Source organism: Mangifera indica, chromosome 20, assembly GCF_011075055.1.
Source record: "Mangifera indica cultivar Alphonso chromosome 20, CATAS_Mindica_2.1, whole genome shotgun sequence".
Lineage (NCBI taxonomy): Eukaryota > Viridiplantae > Streptophyta > Magnoliopsida > Sapindales > Anacardiaceae > Mangifera > Mangifera indica.
Window position 1 is genome coordinate 736,922 of NC_058156.1, and position 15,361 is coordinate 752,282.

Sequence of the window (15,361 nt, forward strand, 5' to 3'; positions counted from 1 at the left end):
TGTGAGTTGGCAAGCTCACCGAAATGACCAATTGGAAGCTTGAGCACGATTCAAAAGTCAAATTTAAGTCAGTCAAACTCGACTTAACAATAATCAAATCAAAGTGTGAATAACTCGGTTTATTTATAACCCTAAAGTAGTTCTAAGAATTAGAGTTAAATTTAATTTGGATTAAACTCAAGCAAAAACTAATTTGAGATCGGTTCAAATTCAAAAGAGACAATTTGTAATTGCTTTGAAATCAATGGGCTGAGAATCAAATTCAATTCCAAAATAATTTTATATTGGGTTTAATACGAGTCAATTAATCTAAACTTGAATTTGAATTTTAGCATAAAACATTGAATTCAACCCTATTCTTAGCAACGAAGGATATCAATTCTAATTTAATATTTTATTCCATTACAATGTAGATTTTATTAATTTTTTTCAGTTGAAGTTTTCTTTCAGTTTGAAGTTCCCAGGGACATGCCCAAATTTGGTAATGTTAATGTACAACCAAACATTATTTGTGGGGTTTTCTAACTCTACACATTGGTCTCTACACGTGTCTCCTTCTCGTGCATTTAATCATCAACGCTTCTCCTTTCGACACGTATATCCGCCGTGCCTTACTCCAAGCCTGGAGTCTCCGAGCCGAACCTATGAACGGATGAGATGAAGGCATTTTTTTGACGGTGAAGATTATATCTTTCGCTTAACGTTCTAGTTATAACTAACCCCGAGACATACTGGCGAATTTATTTTGTTTAGAGCAAGCCATGGCTGACGATGAGCATCATCTCCAAGAGTCTCCCGTTGAATCGGTGTTGGAGAATTTAGTGGAAAAGATCCACCGCCATGACTCTTCGTCGTCGTCGTCATCGGACTCCGATGATGACAAGAAATCACCTCTATCACCGTCCATGAAGAACAAGGTTTTTCGTCTCTTTGGGAGAGAGAAGCCTGTTTACAAGGTTCTCGGTGGTGGCAAACGTATGTTTTTGATTTTTGAATTAAATTTTTTTATTAGTTTTATCAATGATTTAACATTTTGGTGCACAAATTTTCTCGTGATGGTAAAAAAGATCTCCATACATCTGGTTCCGTGATAGATCAAGTTTGTTTTTATGTAATGAAATTAATTATGTTTTAGCTGAAAAAGTTTGAATTATTTTCTTCTTTTCGATGGTTAACGGTGTTGATGCGATTGGATGGAGAAAGTTTTAAATTTTTTTTTCTTTTGCAACAAATTCCAGTAGAGCCTTCTTTATTTCACGTACGTATTTAATAGGAGCAATGCAATGTGCACTCAATCTGGGTATCATAAATGACGCCTGTCACCGTGTGATTACCATGTGATGAGTGTTACTTTCACCTTTGATGCAAACTCATTTGACATCATCATAGGAACCCAAATAATTGCACATAGTTTTATCGATTTAACTTTTATGGCTGAAAATTGAAGTAAATGGCTATAGTGCATGTTGATTAAATTGTGTTGATTTAACTGTGGTTAAAAATGACTTATAATTGGTACATTTTGTACAGCGGCGGATGTTCTTTTGTGGAGGAACAAGAAGATATCGGGTGGAATACTTGGTACCGCAACTGCAGTATGGATTCTGTTTGAATTGATGGAATACCACCTTCTCGCGCTTGTCTGCCACTTCCTGATAGTGGCACTTGCTGTGCTTTTCTTGTGGTCTAATGCTACCATGTTCATCAACAAGTAAGCTGTTTATGCCGTTTTCATGTTTTTGTTTTTTATGTTTTAATTTAGATAAATCGCTTAGCTATAATTGTTTTTATCAGGTCTCCTCCTCGCATCCCGGAATTTTATATCCCTGAGGAGCCAGTTGTGCAAGTGGCCTCTGCACTTACGATTGAGATTAACAGGGCTTTTTCCATTCTGAGGGAAATCGCCTCTGGAAGGGACCTGAAGAAGTTCCTATCTGTAAGTTATGCTTTGTTAAATTTAAGTACATGTGGTTTGCATGTATTGATGGGGTTTGTATAGTTTTGTAATTGTCATGAATTTGAATGAGATAATTTATAACTAATTGTGTAATGAAAATTTCACTTGGAATTTGGTTTTGATTAATTAGGTAATTGCTGGCTTGTGGGTTTTGTCTATTGTGGGTAGCTGGTGCAATTTCTTGACCTTGTTCTACATAGGTAATGTAATGGTTACTTTGTGTTGAAGAAACAGATTTATGAGTTCCTTTTGTCTTGGTTTTTGGTAAAGTTTTATGAGTCATTGATGTGGAATTGATGGTTTTTGGTAAACAGCTTTTGTACTGCTTCACACTGTGCCTGTGATGTATGAAAAGTATGAGGATCAGGTGGACGCATTTTCCGAGAAGGCATGGATTGAAATCAAGAAGCAATATGCTGTCTTTGATGCCAAGGTCTTAAGTAAGTTTCCTAGGGGGCCATTGAAGGATAAGAAGGTTTAAAATGGCTTAAGTTATGGTCGTCTGTAGGTTCTGACATACATTTTATCTAGGTGTTATTATGAAACTTTTATCCAGTTTTGAATGCAACCCAGTTTCCATCAATTATTGTTTCAGGGCAGTTGGGTTAACAATATGGATGAAATGGTTGTTCTATTTATACTTGTTTTTGCCATATATGGTATAGCTTTTTCCTTGGATAGGCTTCGAGTGATGTGGTGATGCTATTGCTATTATGTTGGCTATCTATAAATGCATTGTACATTATGTTCCAATTTCTGTTTCAAATTGTTATAGTTTTGCACTAGGACTAGTATTACATGCATATACGATGAGGATTCATGGGTACAATCGATGTATCATCATATGATAAGATAATTTAATTGTTTACTTCATTTCAAATTCAAAAACATTCAATCATTCATAAGCCTGAAACGACTTAGAGAAAACAAGCCCAATACATCTTCCTATTAGACTACTACCACTAGAGGTAGCACATTATGGTTTAGATTTTAGTATTGTCACATATTGCAAACTAGTATCCTTGAAGGCGTTTCCTACTTTTCCTTACATTACATGTCATATCTTATTACCCGCCATATCTTATAAGAAATAAGATAACTGCTCCTTCTTCCTTGACCCCCCTTCTCCGTACAAATCGTTCCACTGTTTTAACTCAGCCATTATGGATCCTCCAGTAGCAAAACTAGCTGCAAACTGAATACCACAAAATATTACATTTGTGTTAGTAAAGTAACAGAACCACCAGAGCACTTGTCAGAGATGCTTAGCTTTACCTGAGTCTTAGACACCCTAAAATCTTCCATGTTTAGTGGCCTCAGAGTAATCACTCTTTCCTCTTTCATGTTCGAACTCTTTGGTTTTCTGCCTTTCTGCAACTCACTGCGTTTTCTCCTGTAAAGTTTGGTTTGGGAGTAAAAGGTTGGTTCCATAAACATCTAGCGTGGAATTTCCTCTTCCTAAATACATTAAGAAAGCCTCAGGAAGAACTGGGCATTAACCATATCCTCAGTCTTTCTTGTTGTATGAACTCCCTGACAGGTCGATAAGCAGCAGTTGTGCAGAAATTCTGCTTTCAAGCAATTATATCGCAGTCAGTGTCATAAGATTAAGTACTGTTAGTTCATATGAAAAACTATAAAAGCACACCTTAAGGTCACTCCCAGTGTATCTTTCAGTCATGGCTGCAAGCTCCTTGGAGTCTAGCCCTTCGGCCACTCTTTCTTTGGTCAATAGAGTTCTCAAAATCTTCTCCCGGCTCTCTAAGCCTGGAAGGCCAACTACAATTATGTAGAATAGCGTAAGAATTAGTACAAATACAGTAGTATTATACCAGAAAAATATCAAACGGTGGCGTAGCTTCTCTCGAGACGCCTAATAATTGCTTCATCGAGGTCAAATGGCCTGTTGGTAGCAGCAAGAACCAGAATGCGCTCACCCTGCTTTGTAATTAGTCCATCCCAATGAGTCAAACTCATTTTTTTCCTTTCGCATATCTTCATGCTCCCCAACTCTTGTTCGCTGTCCGAGCATGCTATCTACTTCATCTACGAATATAATAGTTGGTGAGACCTTGGACGCAAGTGTGAACAGAGCTCAAACATTTTTATCGTCTTCTCAAAATCATTTAGAAGTGATTGTAGACATGGAAACATTAATGAAGCTTGCTCCAGCCTCCCTGGCAATGGCCTTGGCCAGCATAGTCTTCCCTTGCAAGGCTTCAGAAGCCCTCCTTTGAATAGGTCAGGTCGTCGAAGAGGAAGCATCACTAGTTCCTGAAGAGATTCTTTGGTCTCTTCCAAGGCACCAATATCAGCAAATGTTACATTAATCCCATTTGCTGGTATAACCTCTGGCCTCGTGCTTCTCAGATTCATCGTCCGGAGGAACCTCCTGTTTCCACAAGTGAAATCAGTCATCTCAACTACATAAAGTTGAAAGAAGTCCAAGGCAAGAGTTACAACAGCAAAGGGAAAGACACAAGCAGAAAACTCACCAGAGTTTTTGATGTCGCTAGCGTTGGATTGTCAACTTCTTTCTTCGGCACCAAAGCCGATTTTTCTACCTCACTTTTGTTCTCAGGTTTCACATTTCCTGCTTTGTTTCTGGTTTCACATTGAAAGGCCCTGGCCGTCCTGCATCCTGGTATTAATCCACAAGAAGATCAGATGAGTCACACCAGTTATCTACTAATTATATGCAAGCTTGCAAGGAATGAGAAGCATAACAAACCTCTGAAGGTTCAGCTTTTACTTCCAACTTCAATATACCTTTACCACTGACTTTGCCTTCTTGGAATATACTAAATCCATGGGACAAAGTATTTTACAGCAGAAATAAATAAGTAATTAAAATGTCTATGGCGCAAGCGCCAAATTGCGATGGTAGTTGTACCTCTTCAATGATATAACCAGTTTTCCATTTCTGTATATCGTTGTTATTCATTAAATGATAAGAAATTGCTGATATTACAATCTCTTCTATGTAGTTGCCAAGAGCAATTGTATCCGCTATATTAATCAGGTCCAAATCGGCACAATCAAGATCATTTGCTGAAAGTACTTCCTTTATGTGGTTTCTGTTATCATGAGCTTGGATCTTCTTCATATCCTCCTCCAGTTGGGACTTCCAGCTGACAATATGGGTTTCATCTTCCGGAGGTATGATCTCAATGTTGTAAGGGAAAAGGGCAGCCAGCCTCTTGTCCACCTCGCAATAGTCATTACCCAGTTCTACAATACGGGAACCCAGGATCAACACTGATCCAGATAACTTCTTCATCATTTTCTGAAACAAGTTATATGTCCTTGGCGATCTAAACAAGAGCTTCTCAACATCTCGAAGATATAGCAGAATGGGACAGGATTTGGATACATAAACCAAAACCTGCAAGCCATTTGAGATAATTGATTAGGCGATTTCTAATGCTGATAAAGGAGTTGTTGAAGATTTGCAGAAATGAACTGGCTGTGTGCACAATGCATTTCTGAGTAAGAGATACCTTGTAAATACTGTATCAAAAGCTTCTCACCAAAAGACCAGCTGCTTGTGCATTTGAGTGAACCTGAAAAGGTGTAGAAAACTTACAAGATTCAAAAGGAAATGGAACGATAAAAAGGAACATCTCATAGTTCAATGACATCGCAGTACACCGGATTCATAAGGTATAACATCTGTCAATAAGAACTAGTAATATGAGTCTCAAGGGAAAAGAAACCTGGATTTGCAGGGATGCTTAGCGAAGTGAGGTTATTGATGTTAGCTGAGGCAGAGACATTCCTTCGGAGAGGTGGAGGCTTGCTAGAACTTTCAATTCCCCTGAAACAAGAAGGAAAACTGAAAACTATGAAACAGTGTCTACAGATTCAAGTGATTAGCTAAAAAATGATTCTAACGAACCATGATGCGAGATCCACACCGCTACTTTGCCTTCGCAATGTGCCTGCAATTAGAATAGTTAGTACATAAAGCTCTCGGTAGATTGAAGAATCATTATGCTTCTGAGTTGATGTCAAGTGATTGAACACCAAAAAGCAAACCCATTTCAACCATACCTCTGAGTTTCTCCTTAGGAGAAAGGAGTGAAAATGAACCTAGAAGGCTAGGCAGTCGCTCCAGGGTTGTCTCTGAAGTGGACCTTTTGCTAAGACAACAGTGAGCAGACCCGAGTACTGCTGACAAGTGATAAATCTGCTGTCCTAATGGCCCTTAAACACTGCATCCGCCGCCTGGTATATAAACAATATGATCAACAAACACATCAATAAATTTTGAGACATCTGTACTATGTTTACCACTATTTAAGATGGTATTAAACACATTTCTTATAGTAGAAAGTCCAATCTTGTCTTCAGAAACTAAGGACAGAAAATGGTTTCCAAAACAAGTCATTTTACATCTGGATAGAATTTCAAAAGAAAACCAGTTCTCCTTTCCCTTCCTTTTAGTTAGACAATTTGGCAAACACCCCAAATAACAAATAATCGCAAATCTTTTCAACCTTTTCTTCTCAATTCTACTATCATTTCAGGTTTCCTAAGACAACAGTTCAATCAGTTCATTTATATTACCAATGCCCTGAAGATGTCTGTAAATTAATTTATTTGATGGAATCCAACTGAGGAAAACTGAAGGAACTTATCATATTGTAGCACACAACATTCAGAAGACTACATAAATTAAAGTATCACAACTAGGGGTGGATTTTTTAGCTAAGCCGGCTTGGGCTTGAATTCATATTCGGTTTCAAATGACTCAAATTTGAATTGAGGTTCAGCAGCTCAATTCAAATTCAGCTAATTTTTCTCTCCAGTAACATTATTTATCCTTCGATGACACTGTACACTCCACCAGACGTATTGTTTATCTTACCAACAACCCTGCAACAAAAGTGTGTACTAGCTTGAGTGAGCTCGAGCCCAAGCTGAGTACTAAAAATTCAAGCTGGCTCAGTGCTAATCCAAGTGACGCAACACATTAAATTACCTCTTGAAGAGTCGACGCCCAGTCTTCTTTACCAGATTTTGACTTCTCGAATTTAGGCTTAACGAAATTTTCCATTTCTACAAAGCACAAGCAAATCATTGAAAACAAAACAAATTTAAAAAATCATACGATAGAATACATATTTTATGATACGATATATATATATATATATATATATATATATATATATATATATATATATATATATATATATATATATATATTACTGATAGAGGTGATACACTTTTTTAAAGAATAATGATATTATAGAAATGTGTATACAAAATTTTAAATTTCTATGGATATTTGTGATATTTTTTAAAATAATAATTTGTTAATTTAAATTTTTTATTATTATTTTTAAATATATCATATAAAATAATACAATATACGATATAAAAATTATATTTTTAGTACATCATACGATACACAATCCAACCACTGTAGATGAAAATGCAGTATAATCATCCAAGTAAACTGCACTTCAATAGGATGCCATTTTTCCGAGCTTTTTGATTTGTTCTTTTTTCCAGTTTTCTTGGGCATTTGATTAAGCTCATAATTGTTCAACTATGCCTTGATTCGTTTGCCCTAAAAAAGTGGATTCAATTTGAATCAAACATAAATAAAACTTAATTTGAAATCGATTTAAGATTGATAAATTAAGGTTCAAATTTAATTTAAAAATAATTTAATTTTAAATTTAATATAAATCAACTTATATTTAAATATTTGAATTAACTCAAACTCATTTTATTTTACAAAATTAAGCTTACTAAAAAACTCAAATTCAGGATGAATAACCTAAAAGAGTTTTACTATGAAAAATATTACTCATTATAAGTGAGCTATATTTATTTTTTATAGAAGTTCATTTATAAATTATACAAAATTGTTTAAGGGTAATATTTTTTTATTAAAATTGAAAGATTAACTTAAAGATTAATTGGTATAAATTATTACTATATTTGAAAAAAATTAATAAAAATTGATAAATATAAATAATTATTATATTCAGTTAAAAGTAATAAAAAAATATTAATATATTATTTTACTTAGATACCTTTAAATATAATTATTTTATTTTATTTGTTATAAATAATTATTATATTTTAGATTTTTTTTTTGTCATAAAAATCTTAAAAAATAAATATATAATTATAATAAATTCAATATTACCTCGAAAATCTTTTAATACCTAATATCCATATCATCATTAATAATAGAAAGTTATTAAAATTTTTTATTATTTATAAACCAAACAAAATAATATAAGTAATAAAAGATAAATTATCTTAATAATCTTTATGAACCGCTAACCAAACGCCATCCTCAAGTATACAAAATTAACTTTCAAGGTGCATTTAATTCAAATAATTTTATATTATCAAAAATAAAATATTATCTAAAAAATTATTAAGTATAAATTATTACTATATTTGATAAAAATTAATAAATATAAATAAATGTTATATTTAATTAAAAGTAATAAAAAACATCAAAATATTATTTTACTCAAATTTACTTAACTATAATTATTCTAAAATATCTTATATATTACTTATTATATTAATTAAAAATGACGTTATTTTTGTTTTAAAAAATTATTAAATAAAAATATAATTATAATAAAATTAATATTATATTAATAATTTTTTAATACCTAAAATAAATGTGATAATAAAATTATCTTTTATATTATCTACCATATCACTATTAATAATAAAATATTATCTAAATATTTTATTATTTATTAAATAAATAAAATATCATAAATAATAAAAGATAAATTACTAAAAAACTCACCCTCACATTATTCAAGATACAAAATGCAGGTATGCACAGTAACTTTCATACAAAATAGCATGACGTAAATTAAAAAAAAGCACTGTAATCTACACCCAATTCTGATTACTTAATTGAGTCCTTCGATGATGCGTTACCCAATCACACAATGACACATCATCTAAACACATATCTGAATACCCTCGTGGGTAATGAAAATTGGGTGTAAATAGTTTTCTCGAGTTCCTAGAAAAATAAATCCTAACACCTCCAAATTCCACAAATAATTTAGAGGAGACAAGACAACATGGGCAATAAACAAAAATGTCATGGCTTCAAAACTCCAAAGCCAACCTCTAGAAGAGTTCCTGCCAGTTGTAAACAAAAATCATCTGGAGAATTTGTTTTTCAATTGAACCTCTTCCCATGTGTGATATGCCTGCAACTTCTGGAGAAAGAACTCCATGCAATCTTTGCAGCCAGTTAATGTATACCAGGAAATTGGACTATAAATAGTAGTTCATACCTACCTCGATCAAACAAACACGAGGAATGTTCAAGACCACGGCCGAGGACCGACAGTTTTTACGCAAGAAAGAATACATCACATTGATCACAAATCTCTTCAAGAATGATGCGTTAAATTTAGCCTTTATCCGTGAATGACCTATAATATATGAGATACCGGCAGACTTGGCTTCTAGAAGCTCCAAGAGCTCTTCCTTCACCTGTGAATGCTTGAATTTTGTATCTAGCAACTTTAATTGAACTGGTGGCCTCAAATTGGGAGATGATTCCCACTCATACAAGGATTTCAACTTCTGCAGAGCAGGTGATCTGCTGCTACTCCCGATAAATGGGGGTCTTGAACTACTGCTACTTTCTTCCATGTCATCAAATTCTGACATTGCCAATCGTTTGCCAAACTTCTCAGATGTCCTCACAACTGCTAGCCAACCATCCACAAAACCATCTGGATTTTCAAAACCTTCTGCTTCCAAGTAGATAAATTCTATTATGCTCATCAGAAGGTCATTTTCAAAATCAACATTGTCCTGCACATCTTTGTAGCCACTTCGAACAATGCAGCGGTATATCCGGTGAGATTTGGGGCCAACGCGCCCAATGAGATATCGTTCTTTATGAGGAACATAAGGAACAGGAACGGTCTTAAAACAGATGAAGACAACCACTTGGTAAAATGCTGGTAAGTTGGTTAAGAAATGGGTGAATGTGGCAGGGACTCCATTTGCCAATGCAGTGAAGATGAGGCCAATTCCAGGAGCCCTAACAATCCCAAGACCTGGGCCCTGGTTGAGAATCCACTTCATGGATACTTTGTTATGCTGATCATATAAATACCTCCTTCTCCTGCCGTAGTGCCACACAAACATAATGACCAGAACGACTGCAGTGAGCATGACAGAAGTCCATCCACCCTTCGGGATTTGCACGCACGCTGAAGAGAGGTAGATGATCTCAATAGACCCAAAGAATAGAATGAACAGAAGGGCAAATATGAGACTCTGATGCCACACAAGGTTGATGACGAGAGTTGCCAAAAATGTCATTATAAATGTCAAAGCTATGCTTGCAAGACCTGAATTTAGATAGAAACATTATTTCTCAATTATAAAACAAATTAATCAACATACTATTTTATCACTAAAAACTCCAGCCAACAAGCATTGAGACATAAATAACTAATAAAAAAGACAATGGTAGATTCAAAGAATCATCATGGCAAAGTAAAAACATAATCAATGAACTAGAGCATTTCCCCTCCTCCATTTTGTCAAACAGAAGTTTCCCAGAACTGACAGGACCATATGCATTACTCAAGTAATTTTTCATGTAAAGATATCACAAAGTCTCAAGCAAAACATAAATAATTCAAGCAAGGATCAAGTCCACCATAAACAATGAAGAAAACTTTGAAAAACTATTTCTAATAGAAAAACAAAGGAACACAGAAGTCTACAAATAGATAACTTTATAAATTTAACCACATTTACAGCCACAAAAATTGAAAAAAATAAGAACTTCCACTCAAAAGTTTCACAGATTTCTTGGACCAAATATGACTTACCATAAGCATTTGCCAAACAAAGTGTGTCTTGAAAACCTACTGTGACTGCCAGACAGAGAATCATAAGAACCCAATTTATCTCAGGGATGTATACCTGACCACGGATCCATCGTGACTTATGTACAACCTTGACACGGGGAAAGCATCCTAATGCATAGCATTGCTTGACGGTTGAGAATGTGGCAGAGATAACGGCCTGACTGGCAACAATTGCAGCCAAAGTTGCCAAGACAATAAATGGCCAAAACAGTGGTTCTACAATTTCTCAAAAACATTCAGTTAATGAAAGCAAAAACATATTATATATTAGAATAAATCTTGAAATCAATTGATTGTAGAAAGGCTACACCGTGGAATACATTTTTACCTCAACAATTATGGTTAATTAACTGCCATCATTGTGTGCATATAGAAAAAGAGAGATGAAAAATGAGTTTGTTCTCACTTAACCAATCACCATGTAAACATTCTAACAAGCCCTACCATCTCTCTGTTTAAATTAAGATATATATTATTTTGATGGGAAATAATATTTGACAGTATGTTGCTTGAAACTCAAAAGAAAATTAAGGATGTTTTTAAGTGTCTCTGAAATTTCCCATATGGCATTTAGCAAGAACCCTAAAAATTAATAGGCTTAGAGAGCTTTGAAAAACCTCATATATGACCATGAAAACAGTAAAAACAAATTTTACAACAAGGAAAATACCTTATGGCTCAGAGAGGCTTACCTGGGATGGAAGCAAAAAAGTTTATAGGTGCAGAACTATTTCTTGAAAGAAATGCAGCCCATCCCAAATATTGAAGCACTAGACATGGGTAAACAACAAAACAAAATGCAAGCTGCACAAGATAACAAGTTTTATCAATGTTTCTTATAGAAATATAGAATGTTCGTATGGAAATGAATAATCAGAACAATGGTTCTATGATTGCATTCAACTAGCACAATGCAAGGTAAAGTGCAAGCTTTGGGCTTCATATTTAAGAGAATCATCAAAAGAGTATAAACAGCTCAACAATTAATCGTGATGAAAGAAGAAAACTTGCCAGCCAACCTATGATGACAACCTTATCAGCATTCTGGAATAACTAAAATTTCCATTTCAACTTCTTAATTATGCATATGACCATTCAGGATTTGATTAATCATCCATCTGAAGTCAGGAAGCTATTTATTCATGATTACAATCTTATGATTCCAATATTCATGGCTTCATTGTTTATCAATCGAAAAATCATAGAATAACCTAGGCAATTGAGCTTGCTCCTAAAAAAAAAAAAAAGAAGAAGCTAAATAATTGTCTCAACACTTGAAGTCCCTACTAACTAGGAATGTCAATTTTTATGATAATCAAGCCAGAAGGATATTTCCAGAGAACAAAACAATTATTTAAGAAAATAACCACCAGGAGCAAGCTCTCCATCTGACATAATAAAATGGAGAACTTGAGTAGAATGTTTTCACTCCTCCTTACCATGCAGTAACATAAACATTTATATGAGAAAAGAAAATTGCTGCCCTGGCAAAGCCAAAAGCAACACATGCATCCTGAACAAATAGATTATGGGAAAAGTTTCTCAGACGCACAGAAGAAAAGTTATCCGTTCAAGCAATACATAAATAGATACAAGATAGTTGTATATTTGGGTCATTCCAGGAAGAGAAACTTATTGGGGTACTGACTTTACTGCTGATGACACATGCTGTTAAGTCACGAAATACTACAGTATCGCAATTGGGGTAACATCAAATCAAACACTATAAACATTTTGATTGCTCCAACAAGGAGGGTTTAAAGACAGTATATTGCACTTTATTCATATAGATTCAAAAAGATTTTCCCCATGCACCTCTCATGGAAAGTCCAGAGCCTTAATCAGACCTAAGCCTCAAGAACTACAAAGAACACTCCCAAAAAAGAATTTAAATAAACAACTGATTATATATTAATTTCTCATGGAGTCAACATCATCTTTCACAGCCATTGGACGTGCATACCCTTATTGATGCAGCTGTGAATTGGCCAAGGTCTTGAAATATAGCTTGACTTCCTGCACTTGAAAAGAAATGAACTTGAATCCGGTAACAGCAAACCTTATAAATGGTACTTCAACAAATACCAAAATTTACCAGTAACACATAGAAATACTCCTGCAAGGGAAATCCAACCATCTTTTCCAGTTTCCCTAAAGAACTTGTAAATGTAATATGGAGAAAGGGCCTGATATACTCTTGGATTCCAATTGATAATATTGTAGATTCCAACAGCAGCAATGGACAATAACCACAAAATCACTATGGGAGCAAACATGAAAGCCACCTTGTAGGTGCCACAGTATTGCAAAACAAAATGGCCAATCAATACGAGACATGCAATGAAAACCACCAAACCTGTATATTTGCAGAAATGTTAGTATCTTGAATGGAATGACATGAATCTAAGATTGATGAATGCACATGGAAGAAAAGGAAATTTTAGTCAAATCTTTGTTCAATGTTCTCATCTTTGCGTTGTTCCCTTTTGCAACATCCTTGCTATCAGTGCTAAAAGCATCTGAAATAAGATTTTACCAAAAGATTGTCTGCCTTTATCCATCATGATCCCACCATCAGGGACACCAAACCTTTCTCTCTTCCATTATTTAAACTTAGCACATGAAAAAGTGGATGTTCAACAGATTTAATATAGTATTTTTTGAAAGAACTAAATAATTTTAGCACTTTTATTTTGACCTGGCAGCATTATCCCTGGCTTCATAAGCATTAATCACATTCTTATTAGGAGATTAAGGGTAACTAGGCTGGATTCGAGCCGAACCGAGCTCGGCTCGGTTCATATATGAGCGGCTCGAGTTCAGCTCGAGCTTAGCTCGAGTTCGGCTTGAGCTCAGCTTGTTTCGGCTCGGCTCGGCTCGTTTTTTCTTATCAAAACGACGCCGTTTTGTGTAAAAAATTTTTAAAAAAAATCAACCGAGCCAACTCGAGCTAACTCGAACCGAGCCGAGCTTGAGCCGAGCGAATCCAGCCCTAAGGGTAACAAACAAAATGAAGGAAAAATATTTCACAGAAAGCTACACTCACCACCGTGCTTATCAGGCAATTTGATTTGCAGCCCATCAATGGATGAAAGAACTGCAAAACAATGAAGATCTATGAGTACAGCTATACAAGGAACCAAATATGAATGCATGAAAGATACGTCATACGAGATTAAGGGGTAAAAGGAAAGAACTCTTACCAGATATTGCTGGTGTGAGGACACCAAGACTTAAAACCAGTGCAGTGCCAAGCAAAACTACAAGAAGTAAACCAGTTTTTGCATTTTTGTGACTCTCCACAAAAGATCTTAAGGGAGACGAAGGTGTATTTCTACTTGAGTAACCAGGAGCATGATATGTAGAAAGCTCCTCATCAGCTGCTTGATGATTAGGAAGTAAACCACATTTTGCATGTCTGCAGAGAAGTGCGTACAAAGAAAAAATTCCTCCTGCAAATCATCCCAACAGTAAAACTACAAATTTATTGCAAAAACATAAATTTATAAATGAACACTATCCAAAAATCAACAGAAGACTCTTACCTTCGCCATTATCGTCTGCATTTACCAAAATAACAACATACTTGAACAGAGAAAGAAGTGTGAAAGTCCAAAAAATTAAGGAAAGTGCCCCAAATATTGCATCTTCATTATGAAAATTATGCAATCTTCCAGAAAACGTGCTTTTATAAACATAAAGAGGAGAAATGCTCAGGTCACCATACACAATACCGAAACTCTGATATGCTAAAAGGAGGATTTGTTTACATGTCCCTTTACTGTCAACCTGCTTCAAGACCAAACAAACACATCATCCACAACCCATCCAAGTTAGTTTTTCCGAAACCCAATTAGCTAATAAACTCTTCAACCATTTATCACTTTCAGAGTAAACCCATATTACCTAAAATCTCACAAAACCGAATCAAATACTAATTCAGTGATCCACATTCGTAATTTCCCACATACTTTTCCCCTAAAATGATCCTATTAGTCAAAACACAACAGTTAATAATTTCATTTCCTCAATATTTATCTTCTTCAAGTGGGTCAAAGTAAATCAATAACTTCATACAAACTACACAAACCCATCACTAAATCGAGCTAAAAAAAGCTTAAAAAAGGCACAAAGTTGGGAAATGTTGAAAAACTTACCATGTTATTTGAATGAGTTCGGGTCTGAACATGAACAGTGGATTTTACAGTAGTGTGAATTGAATCCTCCCAACGTTGTTTCCACGAACTGATCAAAACCTTGCAAGTACTTAGTTTTCGCTGTCGTTAAAATTGTTCCGCTGTTCGCTGGTCTGGTCGAATGGCCCCCGGGACATGATTGAATTCATTCAACTTTCTAGATTAGAATTCCCCTGTATAATTCTTATATAGGAAAATAATACGTGTCAAAATGTGATTGGTTCATTTTTAATTAGTGATAATGTAAACCTTATTTGACTATTCATAAAAACAGGCCAAAGGTTTTAATGCCACCAAGGTTTACTCTCTTG

The 15,361-nt window shown here is 34.8% G+C and overlaps 2 protein-coding genes, 1 long non-coding RNA gene and 1 pseudogene across 4 annotated transcripts; 1 reads left to right on the forward strand and 3 right to left on the reverse strand.

Annotated features, from left to right (window-relative positions):
- The first annotated feature begins 725 nt into the window (after positions 1-725).
- Positions 726-2,710, forward strand: LOC123204619 (reticulon-like protein B2). The gene is made up of 5 exons (XM_044621381.1): positions 726-975; positions 1,531-1,711; positions 1,795-1,936; positions 2,088-2,157; positions 2,272-2,710. The coding sequence occupies exons 1-5, from the start codon at positions 762-764 to the stop codon at positions 2,436-2,438; spliced, it is 774 nt and encodes a 257-aa protein (XP_044477316.1). The 5' UTR covers positions 726-761; the 3' UTR covers positions 2,439-2,710.
- Positions 2,711-2,899: 189 nt separating this feature from the next.
- Positions 2,900-3,721, reverse strand: LOC123204620. The gene is made up of 3 exons (XR_006499585.1): positions 3,606-3,721; positions 3,233-3,525; positions 2,900-3,152 (listed from the first exon to the last, which is right to left on the reverse strand). It is a non-coding gene; the product is annotated as an uncharacterized LOC123204620 (long non-coding RNA).
- Positions 3,722-3,799: 78 nt separating this feature from the next.
- LOC123204750 lies at positions 3,800-7,016 on the reverse strand (annotated as a pseudogene).
- Positions 7,017-8,731: 1,715 nt separating this feature from the next.
- Positions 8,732-15,215, reverse strand: LOC123204508 (potassium transporter 3-like). Of its 2 annotated transcripts, none has more exons than XM_044621200.1 (9): positions 15,012-15,215; positions 14,400-14,643; positions 14,058-14,306; positions 13,901-13,951; positions 12,950-13,210; positions 12,818-12,870; positions 11,547-11,658; positions 10,816-11,070; positions 8,732-10,326 (listed from the first exon to the last, which is right to left on the reverse strand). In XM_044621200.1, the coding sequence occupies exons 1-9, from the start codon at positions 15,012-15,014 to the stop codon at positions 9,233-9,235; spliced, it is 2,322 nt and encodes a 773-aa protein (XP_044477135.1). In that variant the 5' UTR covers positions 15,015-15,215; the 3' UTR covers positions 8,732-9,232. The 2 variants fall into 2 exon arrangements, with proteins under 2 accessions (XP_044477135.1, XP_044477134.1); XM_044621199.1 differs by having other exon boundaries at positions 14,400-14,646.
- Between the last annotated feature and the right edge of the window lie 146 nt (positions 15,216-15,361).

What these genes read in the sequence shown, in the direction of transcription:
- LOC123204619 (XM_044621381.1), top strand. Translation starts at nt 762, where the DNA reads ATGGCTGACGATGAGCATCATCTCCAAGAGTCTCCCGTTGAATCGGTG. An exon ending in GGTTCTCGGTGGTGGCAAAC is followed by an intron (nt 976 to 1,530) that starts GTATGTTTTTGA and finishes CATTTTGTACAG; the next exon opens with CGGCGGATGTTCTTTTGTGG. An exon ending in ACCTGAAGAAGTTCCTATCT is followed by an intron (nt 1,937 to 2,087) that starts GTAAGTTATGCT and finishes TTGATTAATTAG; the next exon opens with GTAATTGCTGGCTTGTGGGT.
- LOC123204508 (XM_044621199.1), bottom strand. An exon ending in CCTCACACCAGCAATATCTG is followed by an intron (nt 13,952 to 14,057) that starts GTAAGAGTTCTT and finishes ATTGTTTTGCAG; the next exon opens with TTCTTTCATCCATTGATGGG. An exon ending in AGTATTTCTATGTGTTACTG is followed by an intron (nt 12,871 to 12,949) that starts GTAAATTTTGGT and finishes TTTCAAGTGCAG; the next exon opens with GAAGTCAAGCTATATTTCAA.